This window comes from Scyliorhinus canicula, unplaced genomic scaffold (assembly GCF_902713615.1).
Source record: "Scyliorhinus canicula unplaced genomic scaffold, sScyCan1.1, whole genome shotgun sequence".
NCBI classification, from domain to species: Eukaryota; Metazoa; Chordata; class Chondrichthyes; order Carcharhiniformes; family Scyliorhinidae; genus Scyliorhinus; species Scyliorhinus canicula.
Window position 1 is genome coordinate 1,068,551 of NW_024055820.1, and position 26,277 is coordinate 1,094,827.

At 46.7% G+C, this 26,277-nt stretch overlaps 2 protein-coding genes across 2 annotated transcripts in view; one reads left to right on the forward strand and one right to left on the reverse strand.

Moving 5' to 3' along the window:
- Window positions 1-11,302, reverse strand: part of LOC119961135 (zinc finger protein 208-like) — an 88,589-nt gene extending 77,287 nt beyond the window's left edge. The window contains exons 1-2 of the mRNA XM_038788630.1: window positions 10,646-11,302; window positions 6,936-7,960 (exon numbers count right to left, since the gene is read on the reverse strand). Of these exons, the coding sequence (XP_038644558.1) occupies window positions 6,936-7,645 (710 nt within the window). The 5' untranslated portion in view covers window positions 7,646-7,960; window positions 10,646-11,302. The remainder of the gene's footprint in view (window positions 1-6,935; window positions 7,961-10,645) is intronic.
- A 4,595-nt stretch (window positions 11,303-15,897) lies between these two features.
- LOC119961113 (zinc finger protein 239-like) overlaps window positions 15,898-26,277 on the forward strand; it is a 29,639-nt gene continuing 19,259 nt past the window's right edge. Inside the window, exon 1 of the mRNA XM_038788589.1 lies at window positions 15,898-16,521. The gene's annotated coding sequence lies outside the window, so the exon portion shown is untranslated. The remainder of the gene's footprint in view (window positions 16,522-26,277) is intronic.

Below are 26,277 nucleotides of genomic sequence, written 5' to 3' on the forward strand. Positions count from 1 at the left end.
GTAAAAGGCCGTACTGAAGTCCATGCAGACAACATCCACTGCCCTACCCTCATCAATCATCTTCGTCACTTCCTCGAATACCGCGATCATGTTAGTGAGACACAACCTCCCCTTCACAAAACCATGTTCCCACTCACCAATACGTCCATTTATTTCCAAGTGGGAGTAAATTGTGTCTCGATGAATCCTCTCCAAATATTTCCCCATCAGTGATGTAAGGCTCACCGGCCTGTAATTACATGGATTATCCTTGCTACCCTTCTTAAACAAAGGAACAACATTGGCTATTCTCCAATCCTCTGGATCCCATCAGGCCATGGGCACTTCATGTTTTTAAGACCCCTAGTACATCCTCCTTTTTGATCTCCACATGACCCAAACTATTTACACACATTTCTCCAAACTCATTATCTACCAAATCCTTCTCTTTGGTGAATACAAACAAAGTACTCATTTAATACCTTGTCCATTTCCTCTGGCTCCATGCGAGATTTCCTCCCCTGTCCTGGAGTGGGTCAACCCCCTCCCTGGCTACCCCATTGGTCTTTATATATGTGTAAAAAGACTCGACATTTTCCTTAATCCTGCTGGCCAATGACTTTTCATGACCCCTTTTTGCCCTCCAAACTCCTTGCTTAAGTTTCGTTCTGCTTTCCTTGTACTCCACACTTGCTATCTGTGTTCCCAGCGGTAAAGTCATGGATATGCTGGCCTATGAGGTTACAGATTGTAATTGAATATTAAGCTGCAGATGGCCCACAGCACCTCTTGGATACCCTGTTTTATCGAGATGTGTTCTGAATCCCCATTTAGCACAGTGATAGTGTCACACAGGACAATGGAGGGTATCCTCAGTGTGAAGATGGGACTTTGTCTCATAAGATCACAAGAATATTGTTTTTTTCTATTCTTCCTGCCAAACTGGACAAGTGAAATACATCCCATGGCCCGAGGCCAGGACAAAGTTACACTTTAATGGTTTAATTACAGGGCAACTGCTGTGAATCCCATAAAGGTTGGATGAGCTAAGGTCTGGAACCGTTAACTCCCCAGCCATTGATAATTATGAGCTGTACTTCTGTTCGAGGCCCTGTTGTGTGAAGAAAACAACTGTGAGATTTCAAACCTTCAACCTTGCGTCTTAAATTAGTTTAACCTTGGGTAGCACGGTGGTGCAGTCGTTAGCCCTGCTGCCTCACGGTGCTGAGGTCAAAGGTTTGATCCTGGCTCTGGGTCACTGTCCGTGTGGAGTTTGCACATTCTCCCCGTGTTTGCGTGGGTCTCGATGAATCAAGCCAAAGATGTGCAGGCTAGGTGGATTGACCACGCTAAATTGTCCCTTAATTGGAAAAAAATTAACTGAGTTCCAAGCTTTTGAAGCCACTACGAAAACCTAAACAAGTAGTTTACTTTTCAAAACATATTGATAGGTGCCTGTCCCAGTGAGAACTCTACAGGATTTCTATATGTCAATTAGACATTTGGGACAATGGGCCTGTGATGAGTGTATTTCAGATAGATTGTATTATAGGTATTTTGTGCAGCAAGGGTTAAAGCCTGGGTTAGTATGTGTGTGACTGCTGCAGTCATGGTACAGTAAGGGTTAAAGGCCCGGGTTAGTGTGTGTGTGACTGCTGCAGTCATGGTGCAGTAAGGGTTAAAGCCTGGGTTAGTGTTGTAATATGTAAGGAGTGTAAAGGGTTAACAAGATGATGTTCATGTATCTCAACACTAGATGGCACCAGAGTAGTCATATAGAAGCCGGTATCTCCAGGAGTTCTGGGAGGTTAGTGAAAGGTTGAGATAATGTGTTAGTTGTATTAGAAAGATATTACAGATTTCAATAGCATAGATTTAATACTGTTGTTTGATTAGCTGTTACTTAGTAAAGTGTGCGAACCATATGAAGTAGTGTAAAATAAAGTAGTTTTGTTTCAAATGCATAGCTTGATGTTCTTTCTCAACACTATGACTTTTAGTCATCTTGAAGGACTACAGAAGGAACATCACAGTAGAGTGGGGGCTATGCTAGGCCATGAGGTTGCAGACTGTGGTTGAATACAATTCTGCTGCTGCTGATGGCCCACAGAGCCTCCTGGATGCCTAATCTTCAGTTGCTAGATCTGTTCAAAGTCCATCCCATTCAGCACAGTGGTAGTGCCACACAACACGATGGAGAGTAACCTCAATGTGAAGACAGGACTTTGTCTCCACAAGGACTATGCGGTGGTCACTTCTACCAACACCGTCATGGACAGATGCATCTGCAGTAAGCAGATTGGTGAGGATGAGGTCAAGTATGTTTTTCCCACTTGTTGGTTCCCTCACCACCTGCTGCAGACCCTGTCTCACAGCTTTGTCCTTTCGGCCCCGGCTAGCTCAGTCTGTGGTGGTACAATCAAGCCACTCTGGGTGATGGACACTGAAGTCCCCACCCAGAGTATATTCTGAGCCCTTGCCACCCACAGTGCTTCCTCCAAGTGGTGTTCAACAAGGAGGAGTACTGATTCATCAGCTGATGGAGGCCGGTACGTGGTCATCAGCTGGAGTTTCCTTGCCCATGTTCAACCTGAAGCCATGAGAGTTCTGCTAGGTCTCCCAATCACGCCGAGGCCCTGGGCGGTATCACCGACTTCCGTCCAAGCAGGACTCGCCTCAGAGCTACAAACAATGAAATGGACAACACGTCAGCCTTCCTCCCTCAAGGAGTTCTGGGCAGTCTGACACCCCAAAGATCGCCTCCAGTGGACAAGGCTCCAGCTCGACCACAACGATCTCCGACATGGTCTCAGAAAATGAGACCCAGAACCCAACTAGCTTGGGGCAGGACCAGAACACGTGTGAGTGATTCGCTGGCCCCCCCTAAACAATGCTGACACCGTCCTGCACCCCAGGGAAGAACCCACTCATGCGCATCTTAGTTACTCTCTAACTATTTCAAACTCTATCAGGATCCGGGCGGCATGGTGGCACAGTGGTTAGCACTTTTTCCTCAGGTCGCCAAGGACCCAGGTTCAATCCCGGTCCCGGGTCACTGTCCGTGTGGAGTTTGCACATTCTCCTCGTGTTTGCATGGGCCTCACCTCCACAACCCAAATATGTGCAGGGTAGGTGGATTGGCCACGCAAAATTGCCCATTAATTGGGAAAAAAATCAGGCACTTGAAATTTTAAGTAGCACAGCAGTTAGTACTGTTGCTTCACAGCGCCAGGGACCCACGTTCAATTCCTGGCTTGGAACACTGTCTGTGTGGAGTCTGCACATGTTCCCTGTGTCTGCGTGGGTGTCCTCCGGCTGCTCTGGTTTCCTGAAAGACATGCTGTTAGGTGAATTGGACATTCTGAATTCTCCCTCAGTGCACCCGAACAGACGCCGGGGTGTACCCATAACACCATAAGTCATAGGAGCAGAATTAGGCCACTCGGCCCATTGACCTGCTCTGTCATTCAATCATGGCTGATATTTTTCTCATCCCCATTCTTCTGCCTTTTCTCCATAACCCCTGATCCCCTTATTGATCAAAAACCTAACTATCTCTGTCTTAAACACACTCAGTGAATTGGCCTCCACAGCCTTCTGCAGCAAAGAGTTCCACAGATTCACCCCCCTCTGGCTGAGGAAATTCCTCCTCATCTCTGTCTTAAAGGATCATCCCTTTCGTCTGAGATTGTTGTCTCTGCTTCTAGTTTTTCCTACAAGTGGAAACATCCTCTACACATCCATTCTATCCAGGCCTCGCAGTATCCTATAAGCTTCAAGAAGATCCCCCCTCATCCTTCTAAACTATGAGTACAGACCCAGAGTCCTCAATCATTCCTCATAGGACAAGCTCTTCATTCCAGGGATCATTGTTGTAAACCTCCTCTGGACCCTTTCCAAGGCCAGCAATCCTTGGATACAGGGCACAATACTCCAAATGGGGTTTGACCAGAGTCGTATACAGCCTCAGTACATCCCTGCTCTTGCATTCTAGCCCTCTCGACATGAATGCTACCATTGCATTTGCCTCCCTAACTGCCGACTGAACCTGCACGTTAACCTTAAGAGAATCGTGAACAAGGACTCCCAAGTCCCTTTGTGCTTCTAATTTCCTAAGCATTTCCCCATTTCGAAAATAGTCTATGCCTCTATACCTCCTTCCAAAAGGCATAACCTCACACTTTTCCACATTGTATTCCATCTCGTATTCCCTCTATACCTGCTTCCAAAGGGCATAACCTCACACTTTTCCACGTTGTATTCCATCTCGTATTCCCTCTATACCTGCTTCCAAAGGGCATAACCTCACACTTTTCCACGTTGTATTCCATCTCGTATTCCCTCTAATGGAATCATTAACTTTTCTTGTTCGCCACGGTTGTGACACTTTTCCTGTTGGAATTTTGTTCCTTAATAGAATCTAGATTTGCTGTATTTTTGTGAAATAAAAGTCACAAAATACCCAGAGGACCACAGGCTGCTTTCCCCTTTGAGCGAGAGAGAGAGCGAGCGAGCTGACTGGCGGTGATTTAATCTGAGGGTCACCACACCTCAGGCGAGGGGTAATGTTGATAAGGCCGGGCCTTCATGGTTAACCCTCACCCGGTGTGGGAGTCGAACCGCGCTGTTGGCCTCGCTCTGTATCACGAACCAGCCGTCAGACAACTGTTTTTTAAATTTAGGAAACCCAATTTTTTTTTCCAATTAAGAGGCAATTTACCGTGACCAATTCACCAACCCTGGGTTTTGGGGGTGAGACCCAGTCAGACACGGGGAGAATGTGCAAACTCCAACGGACAGTGACCCGGAGCCAGGATCGAACCTGGGTCCTTGGCACCATGATCCAGGTAAATGAAACAAAAAAAAAAGGTAACCACCAGGGCCCATCTCAATGGCAACATGGCATGCTTTGGCGGGGTACCAAACAGAAATAGCAACTAAATATCTTCACACTTCCAAACGGGAATGGGACTATTTGGCGCCGATCATTTGGCGCCGACCTTTTGGCGCTCATCTGTTTGGCGCCAATTCAGACTACTTCAGCAATTAATGATAACAATCTACAGCCTTGGTGCTACATAAGCCTGTTCTCTTTTCACATCTGAAAGCTAGAAATACAGTTTTGCTTTTAATATACCAGAAATACCAGAAATGGCTGAAAAAATTCTAAGCAAGAGAGACAAACCAAAATTAACACACGATGGATATTTATACGTGTTTGATAAATGTAGCAAAAGCGACCCATTGTTAATGTTTTGGAGATGCGAATTAAAAAACGAGTGTAAAGGTCGCATTCACACTAAAAACAATGAAGTAGTGAAGGAAGTGAACGGACATTCTCATGGTGCTTCAGCAGTCGGTGTGGAAGTTGCTACCACCAAAACAAGTTTGAAGCGTAAAGCTGAAGAAACTCTTGAAGTGCCGTCAACAATTATAAACGATGGCTTGAAAATAGTTCTCAAGCTGCACAAGCATCACTTCCAAACTCACAGGCTATGAAAAAAATCGTAAGAAGAAAACAAAATCTAATAAAGTCGTTAATTTTTGGGAGACAGAGCTGGTTAGTTTTTTTACGTGATTCAGAAGTGTGGCATGGAGATGGGACATTTAAGATGTCTCCTCCGTTATTTTACCAGGTTTATGTCATTATGGCAAGAAGGCATGGTGGGGTTTTCCGTGTTGTATGCTCTATTACCGAATAAGCGTCGAGTAACATACGTTAGAATGTTCCGGATGATTAATGATTTGCTACCAGATTTACAGCCAAAAGGAATATACTGTGACTATGAACACGCTGCCTTTTCTGCAATGAAAGAATGTTTTCCGGAAGTGGAGCTGAAAGGCTGCTTCTTCCACTTAGCCCATAATATACAAAATATGCATTTGAAACACCTTGGGCTCCAGCATTTGTACGATAATGATCCTGACTTTGCCTTAAAAGCGAAAATGATCGTAGCATTATGTTTTGTACCTGAGTCCCACATGGATGTCTACATCGATGCTTTATCGGAGGACTTACCTGATGAACTTCAACCATTGCTGAATTGGCTCGAAGATAATTACGTTGGGAGGACAATGAGACGAGGCAATGGGTGGCATCCGCCACTTTTTCCTACAGAAATGTGGAATCAGTACAGGCGAACAATAGCTGGTGTGGACCGAACAAACAATCATGCTGAAGCAGCACACAGAAAAATATATGCAGAATTAGATATGAACCATCCCGTTATATGGAAGTTCATCGATGGTATAAGGAAAATTCAAAAAGGGCGTGATGCTTACTACGAGCAGTTGATTGCCGGGAATGCTCCAAATCAAAAACTTCTGAAATACATCAAGGCCGATGAGCGTATCTTAAACATCGCACAACAGTTTGATTCACGGGCACCACTTGAATATTTACGTGATTTGGTCCACAAATATGAACTGCATTAAACTTTTATACTCGTTTTACTTAATATTTGGTGTTAGAAATAAATGTCATGTTTTTATCTATTATTATTATTAACCTATAATTACATTCCTGGCAATATATTCAATACAAAACAAAGGCTCCAAAACAGCTGGGTGCCAAAATAATGAGCGCAAAATCAATTTAGCGCCAAAATGGCGGTGTCAAATGATCGGTGCCAAAAGGGAGGCGCCAAAACGTACCCGACCCCTTCCAAACACCCTTTCACTCTGTGCTCCTTGTGCAATTTGAAGCCAGGTATTAGCGACAAGGCTCAAAGAGCATCAGCCCACTGGAGGCAAAGTGGTGAGACCGGCCAGTCCAGCAGAAAGAAACCCTCCGACCATCCCCACTGACCACCTGTCAGAATGAACAAAATGCAGTCCTGGGTGTAGAGCAGAAACAATAACAGCAGAATCCAACCCCTGTAATAGATTGTGAAATTGTTGGGTGTCACAGCAGGTGAGATGAAACAGGCAATCCCGTCTCACATTGAGATGTGGACGGCGTCTCCCCAGTGCGAATTCGCTGGTGTCTCCGCAGGTTTGATATGTGACTAAATCCTTTCCCACACTGAGAGCAGATGAACGGCCTCTCCCCAGTATGAACTCGCTGGTGTGTCCGCAGGTGATATGACTGAGTGAATCCCTTCCCACACTGAGGGCAGGTGAATGGCTTCTTCCCAGTGTGAACTCGCTGATGTTTCCGCAGGTGGGATAACTGACTGAATCCCTCCCCACACTGAGAGCAGGTGAACAATTTCTCCCCAGTGTGAACTCGCTGGTGTTTCCGTAGTTTGGATCCTTCAGTAAATCTTTTCCCACACTGAGAGCAGGTGAATGGTCTCTCCCCAGTGTGAATTCGCTGGTGCGACTGCAGGTTGGATCCTTGAGCAAATCCTTTCCCACACTGGGAGCAGGTGAATGGCCTCTCCCCAGTGTGAACTCGCTGGTGTTTCCGCAGGTTAGATACTTGAGCAAATCCTTTCCCACATTGAGAGCAGGTGAATGGCCTCTCCCCAGTGTGAATTCGCTGGTGTGACTGTAGGTTGGATCCTTGAGCAAATCCTTTCCCACATTGAGAGCAGGTGAATGGCCTCACCCCAGTGTGAATCCGTTGATGAATCTCCAGCTGTGATGGGGTTCTGAATCCCTTCCCACAGTGCCCACATTTCCACCGTTTCTCCATGTTTTGGGTCTCCTCCGGACTCTCCATGTTGGACACCAGTTCAGAACACAGGTATGGTCTCTTCCACTGTGAATGTTATTATGTTTATTCAGGCCGTGTAACTGATTAAACCTCTTTCCACAGTCAGTTCACTGGAACACACTCACTCGGGTGTGTGTTGTGTGGGTCTCGCTGCTTTTCTAGTCACACTGATGTTTGAAACCTTTAGCTGACAGTTCAGGCAAACATTTCTTCTTCTAGATTCAAAGCCCGATGGTATTCAGATTAAAGGGAATCGAGTGACTGTCAGATCGAGACGTGACGTTTGAGATTTCTGTCTGTAATTCCTCCTCGTCTAATATCCTGTAAAAACAATTTACAAAACTCATCACTGTCGGTGCAGGATAGAAACTCAGAACAGACAATTCTAGTTTCTATATCAGATTTTTTACTCCCTCTCATTCCCTGAAAGCTGTAAATCTCCATCCCACACTCTCCCCCTCCATTCTCACTCTGCTGTATCTAATATTCACCCTCCCAATTCTCCTGAAGGTGCTGATTCAGGCTGATTGACAGATCCGTGCTCACAGCTTCCTTCCAGGAGGTCACAACAAATATGAGCAGCAGTCGGCCATTCAGCCCATCAAGCCTGAATCATTCAATGGGATCATTGGCCAATCTACCTCAGCTCCGTTTTCCCACACTATCCCCATATCCCTTGACACCCTCAATATCTACAGGAGGGACATAGAGAACCTGGTGGACTGGCATAACAACAACAATCTCTTCCTTAATGTCAGCAAAACTAAGGAGCTGGTCATTGACTTCAGGAAGCAATGTATCGTACACACCCCTGTCAGCATCAATGGTGCAGAGGTGGAGATGGTTAACTGCTTCAAATTCCTAGGTGTACACATCACCAACAATCTGGTCCACCCACGTCGACACTGCGACCAAGAAAGCGCCTATACGTTTTCAAGAAACTAAAGAAATTCAGCATGTCCACATTGACTCTTACCAACTTTTACAGATCCTATTTGGCTGCATCACAGCCTGGTATGGCAACATTTCAGCCCAAGACCATATGAAACTTCAGAGAGTCGTGAACACAGCCCAGTCCATCACATGAATCTGCCTCCCATCCATTGACTCTGTCCACACCTCCCGCTGCCTGGGGAAAGCAGGCAGCATAATCAAAGACCCTCCCACCCGGCTTACTCACTCTTCCAATTTCTTCCATCGGGCAGGAGATACAGAAGTCTGAGAACACGCACGAACAGACTCAAAAACAGCTTCTTCCCCACTGTCACCAGACTCCTAAATGACCCTCTTATAGACTGACCTGATTAACACTACACCCCTGTGTGCTTCAACCGATGCCGGTGTTATGTAGTTACATTGTGGACCTTGTGTTGCCCTATTATGTGTTTTCTTTTATTTCCTTTTCTTTTCCTGTACTTAATGATATGCTGAGCTGCTCGCAGAAAAATACTTTTCACTGTACCTCGGTACACGTGACAATAAACAAATCCAATCCAACACTGACACACGAGAAACATCTGACCTACCTACCTAACCCCATTTGCCAGCAGTTGGCCCATAGCCTTGAATGTTATGACGTGCCAGTCTTCATCCAGGTACTTTTTAAAGTATGTGAGGCAACCCGTCTCTACCACCCTCCCAGGCAGTGCATTCCAGACCGTCACCACCCTCTGGGTAAACAGGGTTTTCCTCAAAACCCCCCTTAACATCTTGTCCCTCACCATGAACTTGTGTCTCCTTGTGACTGACCCTTCAACTAAGGGGAACAGCTACTCCCTATCCACGGCCCTCATAATCTTGTACACCTCGATCAGGTCGCCCCTCAGTCTTCTCTGCTCCAATGAAAATAACCCACGCCTATCCAACCTCACTTCATAAAAGTTCCATCCCAGGCAACATACTGGTGAATCGCCTCTTCACACCCCAGTGCAATCACATTCTTCCTGTAATGTGGCGACCAGAACTGCACACAGTACTCCAGCTAATAATAATAATCTATATTAGTGTCACAAGGAGGCTTACATTAACGCTGCAATGAAGTTACTGTGAAAATCTCCTCGTCGCCGCACTCTGGCACCTGTTCGGGTTCACGGAGGGAGAATTCAGAATGTCCAATTCACCGAACAAGAAGTTGTACCACATTTAGAAAATAGTCTGCCTCGACTATTCCTTCCAAAGTGCATAACCTCACACTTTTCCATATTCTATTACAGCTGCCACTTCTTTTCCTACTCTCCTAACCTGTCCAAGTCCTTCTGCAGCTTCCTCAACACTCCCTGTCCCTCTACACATCTTTCTAATATCTGCATGCTTAGCAACAGTGCCTCTGTTCCTTCTTCCAGATCGTTAATGTATTGAATAGTTGTGGTCCCAACACTGACCCCTGTGGAACACCAGGTCACCAGCTGCCATCCTGAAATAGACCCTTTCATCCTCACTCTCCGCATTCTGCCTGTCAATTAATCCTCTAACCATCCCAGTACCGTGCCCCGAACACCATGGGCTCTTCTCTTGATTTGGCAGCCTGTTGTACGGCACCTTGTCAAAGGCCTTCTGGAAACCCAAATGGATCACATCCACTGGCTCTCCTTTGTCGAACTTCCTTTTTACCTCCTCAAAGAATTCTAACAGATTTGGCAGGCATGACCTCCCCTTGATGAAACTGTGCTCAGTCATATTTCACGATGCACTTCCAAGAACTCCATAATCTCATCCTTAATAATGGACTCTAAAATCTTATCAACAACCAAAGTCAGACTAACTGGCCGATAATTTCCCGTCTTCTACCTCTTTCCTTTCTTAAACTGTGGTGTTACATTAGTCACTTCCCTGGGAGCCCCTTGACTCCAGTGATTCCTGAAGGATCACCACCTATGGCTCCACATCCTCTGCAGTTATCTCCTTCGGTACCCTGGGGTGTGGTCCATCCGGTCTGGGTGATTTATCCACCTTCAGACCCTTCAGCTTCCCCAGCACCTTCTCCTTAGTGATCGCCACTACACTTACCTCTGCCCCCGACTTTCTTTCCTCCACTCCCAGTTTTCTTTTTCCCTCTCCTCTGTTGGATCGCCCTCCTTGCCCCTGGATTTGGAGCATCTTGTGGAGGCACTGCTGGAAGCACTGCTCCAGTGCTTTTGAGATGCCTGCTCCAGGTTTTTAAAGTTTCTGAAGCCTTTAGAAGGTAGAAAGAGTGAGGGATAGCCAACAGCTCATGGAAAACAATTGCATGCATCGTTTCATCAGTGCTGCCAACAGAATTGATGGCCTAAGCAGTCAATGGCCCACCCCACTGAGAGCAAAGTGTGGAGGGGAACTCATCAAGGACAGAGAGTCAGTCAGTGCTCACTGGAGGGAACATTCTGAAGAACCCCTCGACCGAGACTCTTTCTTTGGCTTTAACGTCCTCAAGTCCATTCCCCAGTATCCTGTCCGGCTCAGTCCCTGTGGTACCCCGATCTGGAGCAGAGTGAAAAAGTCATTCAACAGCTGAAAAACAACACGGCCACTGGAGCAGAATGAATCCCTGCTGAAATTCTGAAGCATGGCGGGGTTACACTCCTGGCAGAGCGACACAATCTCATATTCCTCATCTGGGAAGATGGATGCATGGCAGGGATCTCAGAGACACTGTGACTATATTGAAGTCAGACAAGTCAAGTCAGATTGAGGTAATTACACAGGGGACTCCCTGCTGTCTGCCACAGAGAAGATCATTGCCTGGGCAGCACGGTGGCGTATTGGTTAGCATTGCTGCCTCGTGGCGTCAAAGTTCTCGGTTCGATTCCGGCTCTGGGTCACTGTCCATGTGGACTTTGGACATTCTCCCCGTGTTTCACCCCCACACCCGAAAGATGTGCAGGTTAGGTGGATTGGCCACGGTGAATTGCCCCTGAATTGGAAAAAATGAATTGGGTACTCTAAATTTATTTTTAAAAAAGAGAAGATCATTGCCAGGATCCTCCTCAATGATCTCCTCTTAGTGGCAAAGAGTCACAGTCAGGTTTTCTCCCTTCGCGAGGCACTAAAGACATTCTACACTGTGTAACAAACCCAAGCAAAGTGCAAGGAACAGCACCAAGCACAGGTCTTTTCTTTAAATAAATTTAGAGTACGCAATTTTTTTTCCAATTAAGGGGCAATTTACCTGGCCAATCCACCTAACCTGCACATCTTTGGGTTGTGGAGGTGAAACCGACGCAGACATGAGGAGAATGTGCAAACTCCACACAGACAGTGACCCAGGGCCAGGATTCAAACCTGGGTTGTCAGTGCCGCAGTCCCAGTGCTAACCACTGCGCCACATGCCACCCCTCACAGGTCTTTTCTGACCTCTCAAAAACACTTCACACTGTCAAAGTGATGTTTTATTCAGTATGTTCCTCAAATTTGGCTGTCCTCAGAACTTGGCCACCAGCCTCCGCCTACACGATGACACACAAGCCATGATCCTCATCAATGGGAACACCCCAGACACTCCCTCAGTGAAGACTGGGATCAGACAAGGCTGTGTCACTGCACCAACCCTCATCCCCTTCACGGCAGCATAGTGGTTAGCACTGTTACTTCACAGCACCAGGGACCTGGGTTTGATTCCCACTTGGGTCACTGTGCGGAGTCTGCACATTCTCCCAGTGTCTGCGTGGGTCTCCCAAAAGTTCCGAACGACGCGCGGAGAATTGTTAGGTGAATTGGACATTCTGAATATTCCCTCAATTTACCCAAACAGGTGCCGAAGTGTGGCTACTAGGGGATTTTCGCAGTAACTTCATTGCAATGATACATAGAAGATACATAGAGGATAGCAGCAGGAAGAGGCCTATTGGCCCTTCAAGCCTGCAAGGCTACTTAATGTATGCCTACTTGTGACACTAATAAAGATTATTATCTTACCTCCAGCAAATTACCCACAGGTGTGGAGATATTCGACAGAACAGGAAACCGACACCACCTTCAAAACAAAACCAGAATCAGTTCAACCTCAGACATTAAGCTCCAGTTTGCAGATGTCTGATCTGTTTGTTCAATCCATCCATCTCCCTTGATTCTATAACCATTAATACTCTCATCTCACAAACTTCTATCAATCTCAGTTTTTATACTTTCTGTAGACTGAATCTGACAGAATTGCAGATTTCACTATATTTTCTGTGAAGTGATTTCTGACATTGCTCCTGAACAGCCAGTCTCAGTTAAACGAATAAATATCACTGATTTGGACGTTTAAATGGTGACAATTATTTTACTCTTAATTGGTTATGTAACAAAATTTCAAAAACAGAATAATTTGAGTTAAACCCTGCGGAAGTTGGAAACGTGAAGTGAAAACAGAAAGTTGTGGAAATGTGAAGTGAAAACAGAAAGTTGTGGAAATGTGAAGTGAAAACAGAAAGTTGTGGAAATGTGAAGTGAAAACAGAAAGTTGTGGAAATGTGAAGTGAAAACAGAAAGTTGTGGAAATGTGAAGTGAAAACAGAAAGTTGTGGAAATGTGAAGTGAAAACAGAAAGTTGTGGAAATGTGAAGTGAAAACAGAAAGTTGTGGAAATCCTCAGCAGGTTTGGCAGCTTCTGTGAAGAGAGAGAGTTAACATTTCCAATGCAATCTGATTCTTCTTCAGAACTGAGAGTTTGCAGCATTGTGGTTTCATTTGACAAACATAATGAATGTGAACTTTGTGGTTCTTACAGATATCTGGCTGTAAATCTGATTTCAGACCTTCCTCTGAACACTTTGCAACCTCAGCTCCAGCTCATTGTCCTTCACTAAAGACCCGGATAGAAAATCCCGCCATAAGATGGCGACGGCCGCCAGGTGACCCAAAAACCCGTCAGAGGGAAGCCCCGCCCACCCTCTCTAACTATACAAACATGGCCGCCCCAACGCTCCGCGCCAGGAACAAAAGACCCGACCTCCATTCCCAAGATGGCGTTGGTCGCCGGGTGACCCGGGAGCGGTTACCGGAGCGGAAACCCCGCCTACTTTCTCTTCCCATACCAAAATGGCCGTTCCATCACTCTGCTCCACAAAAGACCAGAGTTCCATTCCCAAGATGGTGGCGGTCACCGGTTGCCTGTCACCCGGCAGGAAGATCCGCCACTCTCTCATCCCTAACCAAGATGGCCGCCGCACCGCTCCGCAGCAATGACAAAAGACGCGTCTTCCTTTCCCAAGAGGGCGTCCGGTTGCCGTAGAAAATCAACACCCCGAACTACCGTCTTTCTATTGGTCGGCACTTGCCGTCAATCACTCCCCAGCCATTGTGAGCTGGAGCATGCGCAGTGCAGGTATGAAGCTGGACTCAGGCGGGTGAGTGGAGACCCCAAACCCCCCAATAAGACCCTTTGGTTTTATTGTCAGTCTGCAGACAGGAGCTGGAGAACTGAACCCAGGCAGAGGAGAGGGAGGGAGAAAACTGGGAGTGGAGGAAAGAGATGGTGAGATGGGTTTGGATTTCAGCCCAGGGAGGAGGGAGAGTGTGTGGGACGGGGATTTACAGCTTTGGGGGAACAAGAGAGGGAAAAATGTTCCAGAGAAACTAGAATTGTCTGTTCAGAATTTCTATCCTGGACTGACAGTGATGGCTTTTGTAAACTCCTTTACAGGGATATTAGAAGCAGAGGATTGGCTGACAGAAAACTCAAACCAAACATCACATTGGGATCTGACAGAGTCACTCAATTCTTTCGAACCTGAATATCACAGTCTTTGAATGTGGAAGGAGTAATGTTTGTCTGTTCAGTTTGTGGGAAAAGATTTTAAACATCAGTGTGATTGGAAAAGCACCGAGACGCACATACACAGTAAGTGTTCCATGAACTGACCGTGGAAAGAGCTTTAACCAGTTACATAGTCAGCAAAACCATCACACCATTCACAGTGGGGAGAAACCGTCCATGTGTTCTGTGTGTGGACGAGAGTTCAACTTGTCATTCAACCTGGAGAGACTCAAGGACACCGGCACCATGGAGAAACCGTGGAAATGTGGGGACTGTTGGAAGGGATTCAGTTACCCTTCTGAACTGGAAATACATCGACGCAGTCACACTGGGGAGAGGCCATTCACCTGCTCCACCTGTGGGAAGGGATTCACTCAGTCATCCAGTCTGCTGACACACCAGTATATTCACACAGAACAGACACCTTTCAAATGTTCTGAATGTGAGAAGAGATTTAAAAGCAAAAAGTATCTGTTGAGACACCAACGCATTCACAGTGAGGACAAGCCATTCACCTGCTCCTTGTGTGGAAAGGGATTCACTGCTACATCAAACCTGCAGAAACACCAGCGAGTTCACACTGATAAAAGACCTTTTAAATGTCCAGACTGTGGGAAGTGCTTTAAAACTTCCGGGGAAGTGACCTGTCATCAACGTGTTCACACTGACGAGAGACCATTCAGGTGTTCTCACTGCGGGACTGGCTTCAGGCGATCATCTGAACTTACTGTACATCAGCGAATTCACACTGGAGAGAGACCGTTTACTTGCTCTGTGTGTGGGAAGGGATTTATTCAGTCTTATCACCTACTGAAACACCAACAAATTCACTCTGATATGAAACCTTTTAAATGTTTTGACTGTGAGCAGAGCTTTAGAAGCAGCAATGGTCTAGTGATGCATCAACGAATTCACACTGGGGAGAGACCGTTTACTTGCTCCGTGTGTGGGAAGGGCTTCACTCAGTCATACAACCTGCTGAAACACCAACAAATTCACTCTGATATAAAACCTTTTAAATGTTTTGCCTGTGAGCAGAGCTTTAAAAGCAGCAATGGGCTGATGATACACCAGCGAGTTCACGCTGGAGAGAGATTGTTCACCTGCCCCAAGTGTGGGAATGGATTCACTGACTTACAGCTTGTGCTGAAACACCAGCGACTTCATGAGCATCTGTCGGGATTGGATTTAGCTGTTTTTGCTGCTGTCAATCAGATCCAGGACTGAATGTGTGGGTTAATCCGGAGGTGTGGAAGAAACACGCCCCAGTCGCTCTCTTCCATGGTTCAGAGCTCCTAAATACAGACAGAAGGCTCCTTTACAACTGTGTTTAGAGTCAACAAGATTAATGATGAATGCTGGAAACTGTAAGATTTTAGTCCAGGAACCAGAGTTCACCCAAAAAGGGGGTCAATGTCATTGGTGATTTTAAAGCAGTTTATGATAAAACAACAGTTTAGATTTGGTACATCAGCTAAATCGGCAGAAAATAGATGTGACCCACAACATGTGTGAATGGTTACTGATCCTAGATCAACAGGATGCTGATCTCCGGGGCTAGAGGTGATGGTCTCCTCGGAATGGTTACTGATCCCGGATCAGATACTCGGACAGATGGAGCTGATCTCCGGGGCTGGAGTGTCTTGTGTTCTCCTTCCTCTGGATCCAGTCAATGTGTTTGGTGTTAGTCCAAAGTAATTTTCCTGTCGAACCATTTTAACCTTTACTCAGACAGTTGGTTTATATTTGGGTCACCAGATCCAACCTTCTCCAGTTTAGGAATCTGATTTCAGGGTTTGTGACAGAGAGAACAGGCCTGTCCTGTGTGTGTCACCCAGCAAACTGCTGTGGAAGCTTTGTTACTGAGAGCTAGAGAGAGCTAATTCTATTCACATTCAATGAATTTCTGACATTTAAGAACATTATTAGATGGTGAATGTTTTCACAAAATGTGCTGTCCAGTCAGAGATTAGTGTAAAGTTGTGATCTGTTCCTGACTGAAGGTGAAGTTTCCAGCTGAGAATCTTCGGTTTTAAGTTTCCGAATGTTTTTGTGACATTCCTGAGTTTTCCAATGTGCGGCAGCGACAACAACAACTGGCATTTACCCATCAACAGGTTAAAATGTTGGAGACCCTTCACAGAGGGACAGAAGCTGTGTGGAAAAGGTAAGGAGACAGGTTTAGTGAGGGGTTTCCAGCCCTCAGGACCTCAGGAGGTGAAGGTGCCTCTGCCAATGGTGGAGTGAAGCAAGTCGGGGGAGCTGAAGGGGGTCAGAGTCTTTTCTTTGATTGTTTTATGGGATGTGGACGTCACTGGAAAGGCCGGGATTTGTTACCCATCCCTAATTGCCCTTCAGCTGAGTGGCCAGCTCGGCACTGGAGTCAACCACATTGCTGTGGGTCTGGAGTCACATGTAGGCCAGACCAGGTGAGGACGGCAGATTTCCTTCACTGAAGGACATTCGTGAACCAGATGGGTTTTTCCAACAATCTATAGTAGTTGTCACGGCCGCTGTGACTAACTTTAGAATTCCTGGTTTATTAATTGGATTTGGGATTTGATCCCGTGTCTTCAGATCATTAGCCTGGATCTCTGGATCACTAATCCAGTGACATTACCACAATGCCAGCTTCTACCCTAATTGGAGGAGTGAGGGAGCTTGGAGGGTTGTAAGACTGCAGGAGGTTCCAGAGACTGTCTGTCATGGAGAGAGTGGCTGCCTCCATGGAGCTTCAAGCACGGCTCTGAAATGGGTCGGTGCAGGTCATGACCCGGCTGTGCAGGAGATGTCTGCTGCCATGAACAGGATGACAGATACAGTCAACACGTCACTGATCGCCCCCAAGCTGGTCAGCAGCAGAGTGCGAGGAATGATGTGACTCTGGTCCAGGAGAGGGAGGGTGGAGGAAGGAGACATGGAACTGGGAACTCCACTCAAAGAGGTCCCACCTTAAACCTATTACCCCCGCAAACCCACAGGCAGTATCCAACACGCCGCCCCGTCTCCAGCTGAATCTGCCCCGTACAGGTACAGATGGGTCAGTCTGTCCCAGGACCCTCAGGGGCTCTGAAACCCAGAGGGCGGAGACCACAAGCCTCTGGGCAGTGAGAGCAGGAATGTGAGCAGCCTGTCTCTACCTCTGCTGAAACCACACAGCATCCACCAAGTAGAAGCAACAGGAAGGGTCTGGGCTCCAAATTGTAATTCACCAAGTGTCTGAAATGGGGGTTTGACAAGATATGAAGTTTCTTTATTTAACAATGATGCACAAACTGTATTGACTGGAACCACTTCCAGCTCTTGTCCGTTCTTACATCCCGTGGGCCAGCTCAGCCTTTCACTGAGTTCATGCTGAATGTGAATCCAGGCTGGGGGCCATTGGGTGGCTGTGCAATGGGAGGATGAGTGGGTGAAGGAATGTTCAGTGAACAGGGAGGGGGAGGGGGGGTTGGTGCTGCTGGTGGGAAGTGTTCATTCTGAAGGAGTCCCACCTGAAACAGAGACCATTCATTTCTCACTTTGAAATGATTGAGCTGCCGTCTTTCCCCATTTCTGTTCAGTTTTTCAATATTTATATATTTAAATCTCGACTGAAACGTATTCTTGTTGTGACACTGAAATCCAGAGGATTTTAAATCTGTTAAAGTCAATCCCCATCGAGTACACAGGAGGACTCAACTGGTCCAAACTTTTTATGTTATAAATAAACCAAGATCTTACAAGATGTTTATCGGGGAATTTATTTTCTCTCAGACCAGGGATGGTCAAACTGTCCCGAAGTTCAGATTTGGGCCTTGAGCCTGGGCTATGGGGCTGATGTACACGGAGCACCATTCCCGGATGTCCTTCATCCCTGATTTTAGTCACATCCCAATTGGGGGCCATTAGCTGCCTGGACCCTAATCTCTGGAATTTCATCCCTAAACTTCCCCACTTCATTTTCCACCCTTAAAACTCTCTTTATAACCAAACTCTTTCACCAAGACTTTGGTCATCTGACCCAATATGTCCTCGTGTCCCTGTGAAACTGCTTGAGACATTTTATTATGTTTAAAAACTCATTATAAATATGCCTTTGTTGTAGCTCATTGAGATCTGATCAGTTACTGAGTGAGTGAGTCTGTATAAATGTAACTCAGATACATACAGCTTGTTAAAACAGTCCTGGGGAGAGGAAGTTCTGAGCTGCCCGCTGAATTTCTGTTCTCCTCAAGTGGGAAAAGGTGATTCTTTCCCAATATTGGAAATTACTAATAAAGTTGTTAAAGATGATTTATTGTGAGCTGGGTTATTTGTTAGAATGAGAGTGAAGGAGTGGGATTGATTCACAGCCTAAGTCACCAGTTTAAGGACAGGGGGAGAGAGAATCTGGAGAGGAGAAAATGATCAGGAGGAGACTGGAGACTGAATCTGGAACAATGAGCAGAGAGGGAGAGGAGTGTGTGGGACTGAGATTCAGAGGGTCTGTCCTGAATTTCTATCCTGCATTTACACCGAAAACCTCTGTGAACTCCTTTTCCTGCGAGTTAGAGGGAGAGGATTTGTAGACAGAAACTTTAAAGTCACAATCTTGACAAGGGCCGGGATTCTCCCCTACCCGGCGGGGCTGGGGGTCCCGGCGGGATGGAGTGGCGTGAACCACTCCGGCGTCGGGCCGCCCCAAAGGTGCAGATGTCTCTGCACCTTTCGGGGCCAAGCCCTAACATTGAGGGGCTAGGCCTGCGCCAGAGTGGTTGGCGCTCCGCCAGCGGGTGGGAACAGCCTTTGGCACCACGGCCGAAGAGACTTCGCCGGCCGGCGGAAGTCCACACATGCACAGGGGAGAGGGTCACTTCCGCCTCCGCCATCATGAAGACCATGTCGCGGGCCAGGCCACCGTGGGGGTACTCCAGATCACCTTGCGCGCCCCCCCCCCCCACCACCAGTAAGGTAGGTGCTTTGATCCACGCCAGCGGGACCAGCATGACAGCGGCGGGACTTTGGCCCATTTGCCAGAATATGACCCCATCAGTGGGCTGGAATTTAATAACATCAGCAGAAACGTCCCAATGAACATGGTTCAGTCCCTCATGTGATTAACAGCAAAAACGAATCATTGTAGTTACTTGTGAACTCGCTGGTGATTCTGTAGGTTGGATGGGGTCGTGAATCCCTTCCCACACTCTGAGCAGGTGAACGGCCTCTCCCCGGTGTGAATTCTCTGGTGTACAGTGAGTTGAGATGACCGTTTGAACCCAGTCCCGCAATGAGAGCATCTGAACGGTTTCTCATCAAAGTGGACACGTTGATGGGACATCAGTTCCCAAGAACTTTTGAAGCACTTCCCGCAGTCTGGACATTTGAAAGGTCTCTCCTCAGTGTGAACTCGCTGGTGAGTGAGCAGGTGGGCTGAAATAATGAATCTTTTCCCACACTCAAAGCAGGTGAATGGTCTCTCTCCCGAGTGAATTCGCTGGTGCATCAGTAGGTCAGATGACTGAGTGAATCCCTTCCCACACTCGGAGCAGGTGAATGGTCTCTCCCCAGTGTGACTGCGTCGATGAATTTCCAGCAGAGATGGGGAAATGAATCCTTTCCCACAGTCCCCACATTTCCACCGTTTCTCCCCAGTGTGACTGTATTTGTGCCTTGACAGGCCAGATGATTGCCTGAATCTTCGTCCACACATACAACACATGTACGGTTTCTCCTCACTGTGAACGATGCTTTTCTCTTCCATGTTCAAAATCCAATGATATTCGGGTTACAATAAATTGGGCGGGTCTGTGAGATCCTGATGTGATATTTGGTGAGAGGTTTTTGATGGCGATGTCTTCCCTTCGAATACCCTGTGAAATTAATTTAAAACAGGACAGGTTGTAAAATGTAGCTGAATGCACCTGGTACTTTAGAACATAGAACAGTACAGCATAGAACAGGCCCTTCGGCCCTTGATGTTGTGCCGAGCAATGATCACCCTACTCAAACCCACGTATCCACCCTATACCCGTAACCCAACAACCCCCCCAGTTGGGGTTATGCTAACCACCATGCTACTGTGCTGCCCTAATTTTTGGACCAGGACTAGGAAGAAGTGATCATGAAAGTTACTGGTTATTGTGAAAACTCAACTGGTTCACTAATGTCCTTCGGGAAGGGAACCTGCCACCTGGTCTGGCCCTATACAGGACTCTGGCCTCTACGGGAGCAAGAGATAGAGGTGGGAGGTGAAGGACAATGATTTTGTATGTCAGCAAGATATATTGAGGGTAGTTAGCAAAGCAAATGGGGTGTTGAGCTTCATAAACAGGAATACTGATCCAAAAACTGGGAAGTTATGCTGAATCTTTCTAAAGCTCTGGTTAGGTGACATCTCGAGTATTGTGTCCAGATTTGGTCACTAGACTTTAGGAAAGATGTGAAAATTCTTGAGAAGTTACAGATTTACCAGAATAGTTGGAGCAAAAGAACCTGAGGGTAGATTTCATTCAGGTTCTCAAGATTCTGACGGGTTTAGATAAGGCAGACAAAAAAAATCTGGGACAGAGATTTACATTTTTGGGTAAGAGATAGACAGGGATGTGAGGGAGAATATTTTTACACAGTGAGTGATAATGACCCAAACCCTGCTGCCCACGAGGGGGTGGAAATAGACACGATTAATGATTTTGAAGGACATTGGAGAGACACTGGAGGGAAATAAAGCTGCGAGGACACGGGAAAGAGCAGGAGAATGGGACTGACTGGATTGCTGTGGAGAGCTGGCACGGACTCAATGGATGGAATGGCCTCCTCTGTACCAGTACGACTTTGTGGCTCTCCAAGAAATCCTAGAGTCTCTATAGTGCAGAAAGAGCCCATTCGGTCCATCGAGTCTGTACTGACCCTCTGAAAGATCACCCTACCGAGGCCCACTCCTCCACCTTATCCCCATAATCCTACCTAGCCTTTTGTACACAAAAGGGACAATTTAGCACGGCCAATCCACCTAACCTGCACATTTTTGTGGGAGATAACCGGAACACCCGGAGGAAATACATGCAGACTGGGGAGAATGTGTAAAGTTCACACAGTCTTTCCTGTAATTGCACCTTGTCATTTAACTCTGGGCATTCAGACATCACTCAGGTAAATCTGTGCTGCACTCCCTCCGAGGCCATTCTATCCTTCCTCAGGTTTGTTGCCCAGAAGTGAACACAGTTCTCCAGGTTTGGTCTAACCAGGGTTTGTGAATCTTGGGGCTTTTCTAGTCACACTGAGAACTGAAATCTTCCCTCACAGACAGAACAGACAAACCTTTTACCTTCCACACCCAGATGCTGCTGAAATTCAGTTTCTAATGAATCGAGTGACTCTGTCAGATCGCAATGTGACGTTTGGTTTGAGTTTCCTGTCTGTCAGTCAATCATCCACTTCCAGTATCCTGTCAATGTACAGAAACCATCACTTGTCAGTTGTTATCGCTTCTCAATATGTCACCGTTAACTTCTACGAACAAATGATTCACAGGAGTATCAGAGCAGATTTATGGTCATTTATTCAGGCATATGCAGGGAGAGATAGCTCAACAAGCATTCTTACCGAAGTAAATAATTTGTTTACACAATGTGCACATAGTTATAACTTTTTTTAACACATGCACAGTCATTGTTTAAAGTTTCAATCTGGTATATATAAACACACACTTTCACCTACTCTTTGCAGGCACCGCTTATCTTGTTATTGTCCACTGTCCCTATCTGTTACTGAGACAGCCGTTACCTCCTGTTCCTTGTTATTGTCCACTGTCCCTATCTGTTACTGAGACAGCCGTTACCTCCTGTTCCTTGTTATTGTCCACTGTCCCTATCTGTTACTGAGACAGCCATTACCTCCTGTTCCTTGTTATTGAAGCTCGCTGTCCTTGTGAGAACACAGCTGCAAATTCTGCTGACTTGTGCGTTCAGTTTTACAAAGGTCAATTAGAATTTTTGTAACAATCTGTACCCTTTTTCTGTTGTATTGTTCATACTGAAACCTCATTCTTAAATTATACCAAAATCTTAACATGCACACGTCCTGAAAGGTGTGCTGTAAGGTGAATTGGACATTCTGAATTCTCCCTCTGTGTAGCTGAACAGGCGCCGGAATGTGGCGACAAGGGGCTTTTCAGTGACTTCATCGCAGTGTTAATATAAGCCTAATTGTGACAATAAAGATTATTGTATTTCCCCTGTACATATTCCAGGATAGAAATTCACAGCATTCTCTCTGCCTGCTCCCTGGTCCCGGATGACTGCTCCTGCTGCACATTAACCCTTGTCATCCTCAGCAGTCACTCGATTCGAGGACCACTCAGGGTCATGTGTTTCTGCCCTGGGTCTTCATGTGACTGAACAGAGCTGACAGATTTTTGGACAAATGGGGCAGAACATCCCATCAGGCAGTTGGATCCAGCAAGCAGTATATGCTTCATTTTCTTTCCTTCTCTGCCGCTGCTCTGCTTCAACAATCAGGCATCTGAGCCTCTGGAAACCAGGGTCATTGCGGGTCAATTCACCCAGGTCAAAGGGTAACAGTTTGATGCTCAGGTTGTCCCCATTCTGAACAACGGGTAACAAGCTCCTCCCATGGTGGCTCATTGGTCTAGGGGTATGATTCTCGCTTTCGGAGAGTTTGCACGAGCTCCTGGGTTCAAATGCCGGACGACCCCTTGCTGTTATGGGTGGCATGGTAGCACAATGGCTAGTTAGCACTTCTGCCGAAAGATTAGGTAGGGTAACTGGTTTACAGGGATAGTGTGGAGGCGTGGGCCTAAGTCGGATGCTCTTTCCAAGTGCTGGTGCAGACTCAATGGGCCGAATGGCCTTCTGCACTGTCGTGCTTCCATGATTCACTCATTGAAAACTTTGCCCCCTACAAAGATGGCTGCACCTTTCCCCTATTAAAGATGGCGGTCTTTAAAATGAGCCGGTTGCGCGGATTAGGCCCAGCCCGATGCAAACGGGGGACTGAGAATTCCTTTTTACCAGATTTGGTTTGCACAATATATTTGCAAAGACTTCCCACCCACCCGGCAGTTCGATCGGTGCCCGCTTCCACTTTCCACAATTTTTCGGTTACTGATCGCGGATCAAAGAAAGAAATGTTGTTTTGACCACATCGCCATTACGCGCACTGCGCATGCTTCAGTTACAGTCCGGCCCCGCCTCTCGTTCACTCTGATTGGTTGGAGGACTAGCCACTCCCGCTCGGTCCTCCAGACCCACCCCCTCTTCGTATTGGCCCGGAGCTGCCGTCAGTCACTCACCGGGCATTGTGATTAGGGCAGCACGGTAGCATGGTGGTTAGCATAAATGCTTCACAGCTCCAGGGTCCCAGGTTTGATTCCCGGCTGGGTCACTGTCTGTGCGGAGTCTGCACGTCCTCCCCGTGTGTGCGTGGGTTTCCTCCGGGTGCTCCGGTTTCCTCCCACAGTCCAAAGATGTGCGGGTTAGGTGGATTGGCCATGCTAAATTGCCCGTAGTGTCCTAATAAAGTAAGGTTAAGGGGGGGTTATTGGGTTACGGGTATAGGGTGGATACGTGGGTTTGAGTAGGGTGATCATGGCTCGGCACAGCATCGAGGGCCGAAGGGCCTGTTCTGTGCTGTACTGTTCTATGTCTATGTCTATGTGAAGCATGCGCAGAGTTTTGAATGAATTAAGGTGTGGAGATTGAATATGGGAGACGGGATAGTCAAGTCCAGAAGGTAACACAGAAATGGATGAGAATTTCAGAAATGGTTGATAATAATAAGCTTTATTATTGTCACATGTAGGTTTACATTAACACTTCAATGAAGTTACCTTGAAAATCCCGTAGTCACCACACTCCGGCGACTGTTCAGGTATATGGAGGGAGAATTCAGAATGTCCAATTCACCTAACAAGCACATCTTTTGGGACTTGTGGGATAAAACCGGAGCACCCGGAAGAAACCCACGCAGACATGGGGAGAACGTGCAGACTTCGCACAGACAGTGACCCAGCGGGGAATCAAACCTGGGACCCCGGTGCTGTGAAGCAACAGTGCTAACCAATTTGCCCCTCAATTTGAGGGTAACGTCTACTTAGGATTGTGAGTTTCTGCCATGGGTCTTCATGTGACTGAACAGGGCTGCAGATCTTTGGACACATGGGGGAGGACATCGATTGAGTTAGTGGGATCCAGATAGCAGGATTTGCTTCTGTTTCTTTACTTATCTGCCTCATCAATTAGATATCTGGGTCTGTGCAAACCAGGGTAATGTATGGCCATGTTACTCAGGATAAAAGGTATTGAGGGTCAGGTTGTCTCCATCTGAACAATGTGGAACAAGGTTCTCCCAGTCATTGAAAATGATGCCCCCTACAAACATGGCGGCCACACAAGCGCTCTGCTGCACATTACCCCCCACAAAGATGGCCACCGTTAACCCTAACTGACATTTCTGGTCATCGAGTACTGGATGTCAGACAAGTCAGGATGATGTGTGACTTAGAGGAGAACTCGGTGGTGATGATGTTTGCATACTCCTGTTACTCTCATCCTTCAATGTGGTGAAATTAGGTGTCTGTGAGACTTTGTCAAAGTTCAGTTTGATTTATGGTATGTAAAATCTCTCTCTCCCTGCTAAACCCATCTTTATCCCTCTCCTCCCATAGAGACTAAAATCTTTTGTAGATCCAAACTGGGTTAGAACAAAGCACCTGAATAGGCCCTCCAGCCCTCCAAGCCTGTACTGGTCATTATACCAACCTTTGCCAAAGCCCTCAGCAGTTCCTTGTGCCGTATCCCTCTATACCCATCCTATCCATGTGCTTGTCAAGATGCCTTTTGAACGCCGTTAATGTATCTGCTTCCACAACCTCCCCTGGCAACGTGTTCCAGGCGCTCACCACACTGCGTAAAAAAACTGCCTCGCGCATCTCCTCTCAACTTTGCCCAGTGGAACTTAAACCTATGCCCCCTGCTCACTGACCCCTCCACCCTGGGAATGAGTGCCTGCCCATCCATTCTATCCGTGCCCCTCATAAACTTGTAGACCTCTATCAGGCCGCCCCTCAACCTCTGTCTTTCTAATGAAAACTGTCCGAGTCTATTCAGCCTCTCCACATAGCTAACACCCTCCAGACCAGGCAACATCCTGGTAAACCTCCTCTGCACCCTCTCCAAAGCGTCCACATCCTGCTGGTAATGTGGCGACCAGAATTGTGCATAATATTCCAAGTGCGGCATTACCAAGGTTCTATCCAACTGTAGCATGACTTGCCAGTTTTTATACTCAATGCCCCATCCGATGAAGGAAAGCATTCCGTGTGCTTTTTTGACTACCTTGTCCACTTGTGTTGCTACCTTCAAAGACCTGTGGACATGCACGCCCAGATCGCTGTAGGTTGTAGGTTCCTTTCACCGAAGGTCATTAGATAAACAGTTGGGTTTTTACAACAGATTTAAGAGTCACTTTTTCCTAGTGCTGGCCCACCTTGGCCTCGCCCCAGTGTGTGTGTGCTGGTGTGTCAGCTACCTGCTGAGACACCTGTTCACATGTGACTGCAGAGGTTAGTTCTGCTGTCATTACTGCTATCTGGGGCACTCTCCATTCTCCACTCATTCCTATTTTCTGGTCTTTCTGGTGAATGGTAAAGGTCAGTGAACTTGGTTTCTGCATAAATTAGTTCCAAACTGTACTGGCCCTCCAAAATCCGGCTTCCATGCCAACATAGCAAATAAAATCAACTGCAAAGGTATTTTTTTCAAAAATGTAAAATTAATCACCCAGCACGCAACTCAAAATAATGATCCTGAGATTAAAGCCTCATTATCTACCCATTCAGCTACATGGTGAGAAAACTCCCTCCACAAACGCTAATCTCACTATATCCAGCCTAAGGAACTGGACGCACATCAAGTCTCATTGAAATTTCAGTCCTGTCACAGTT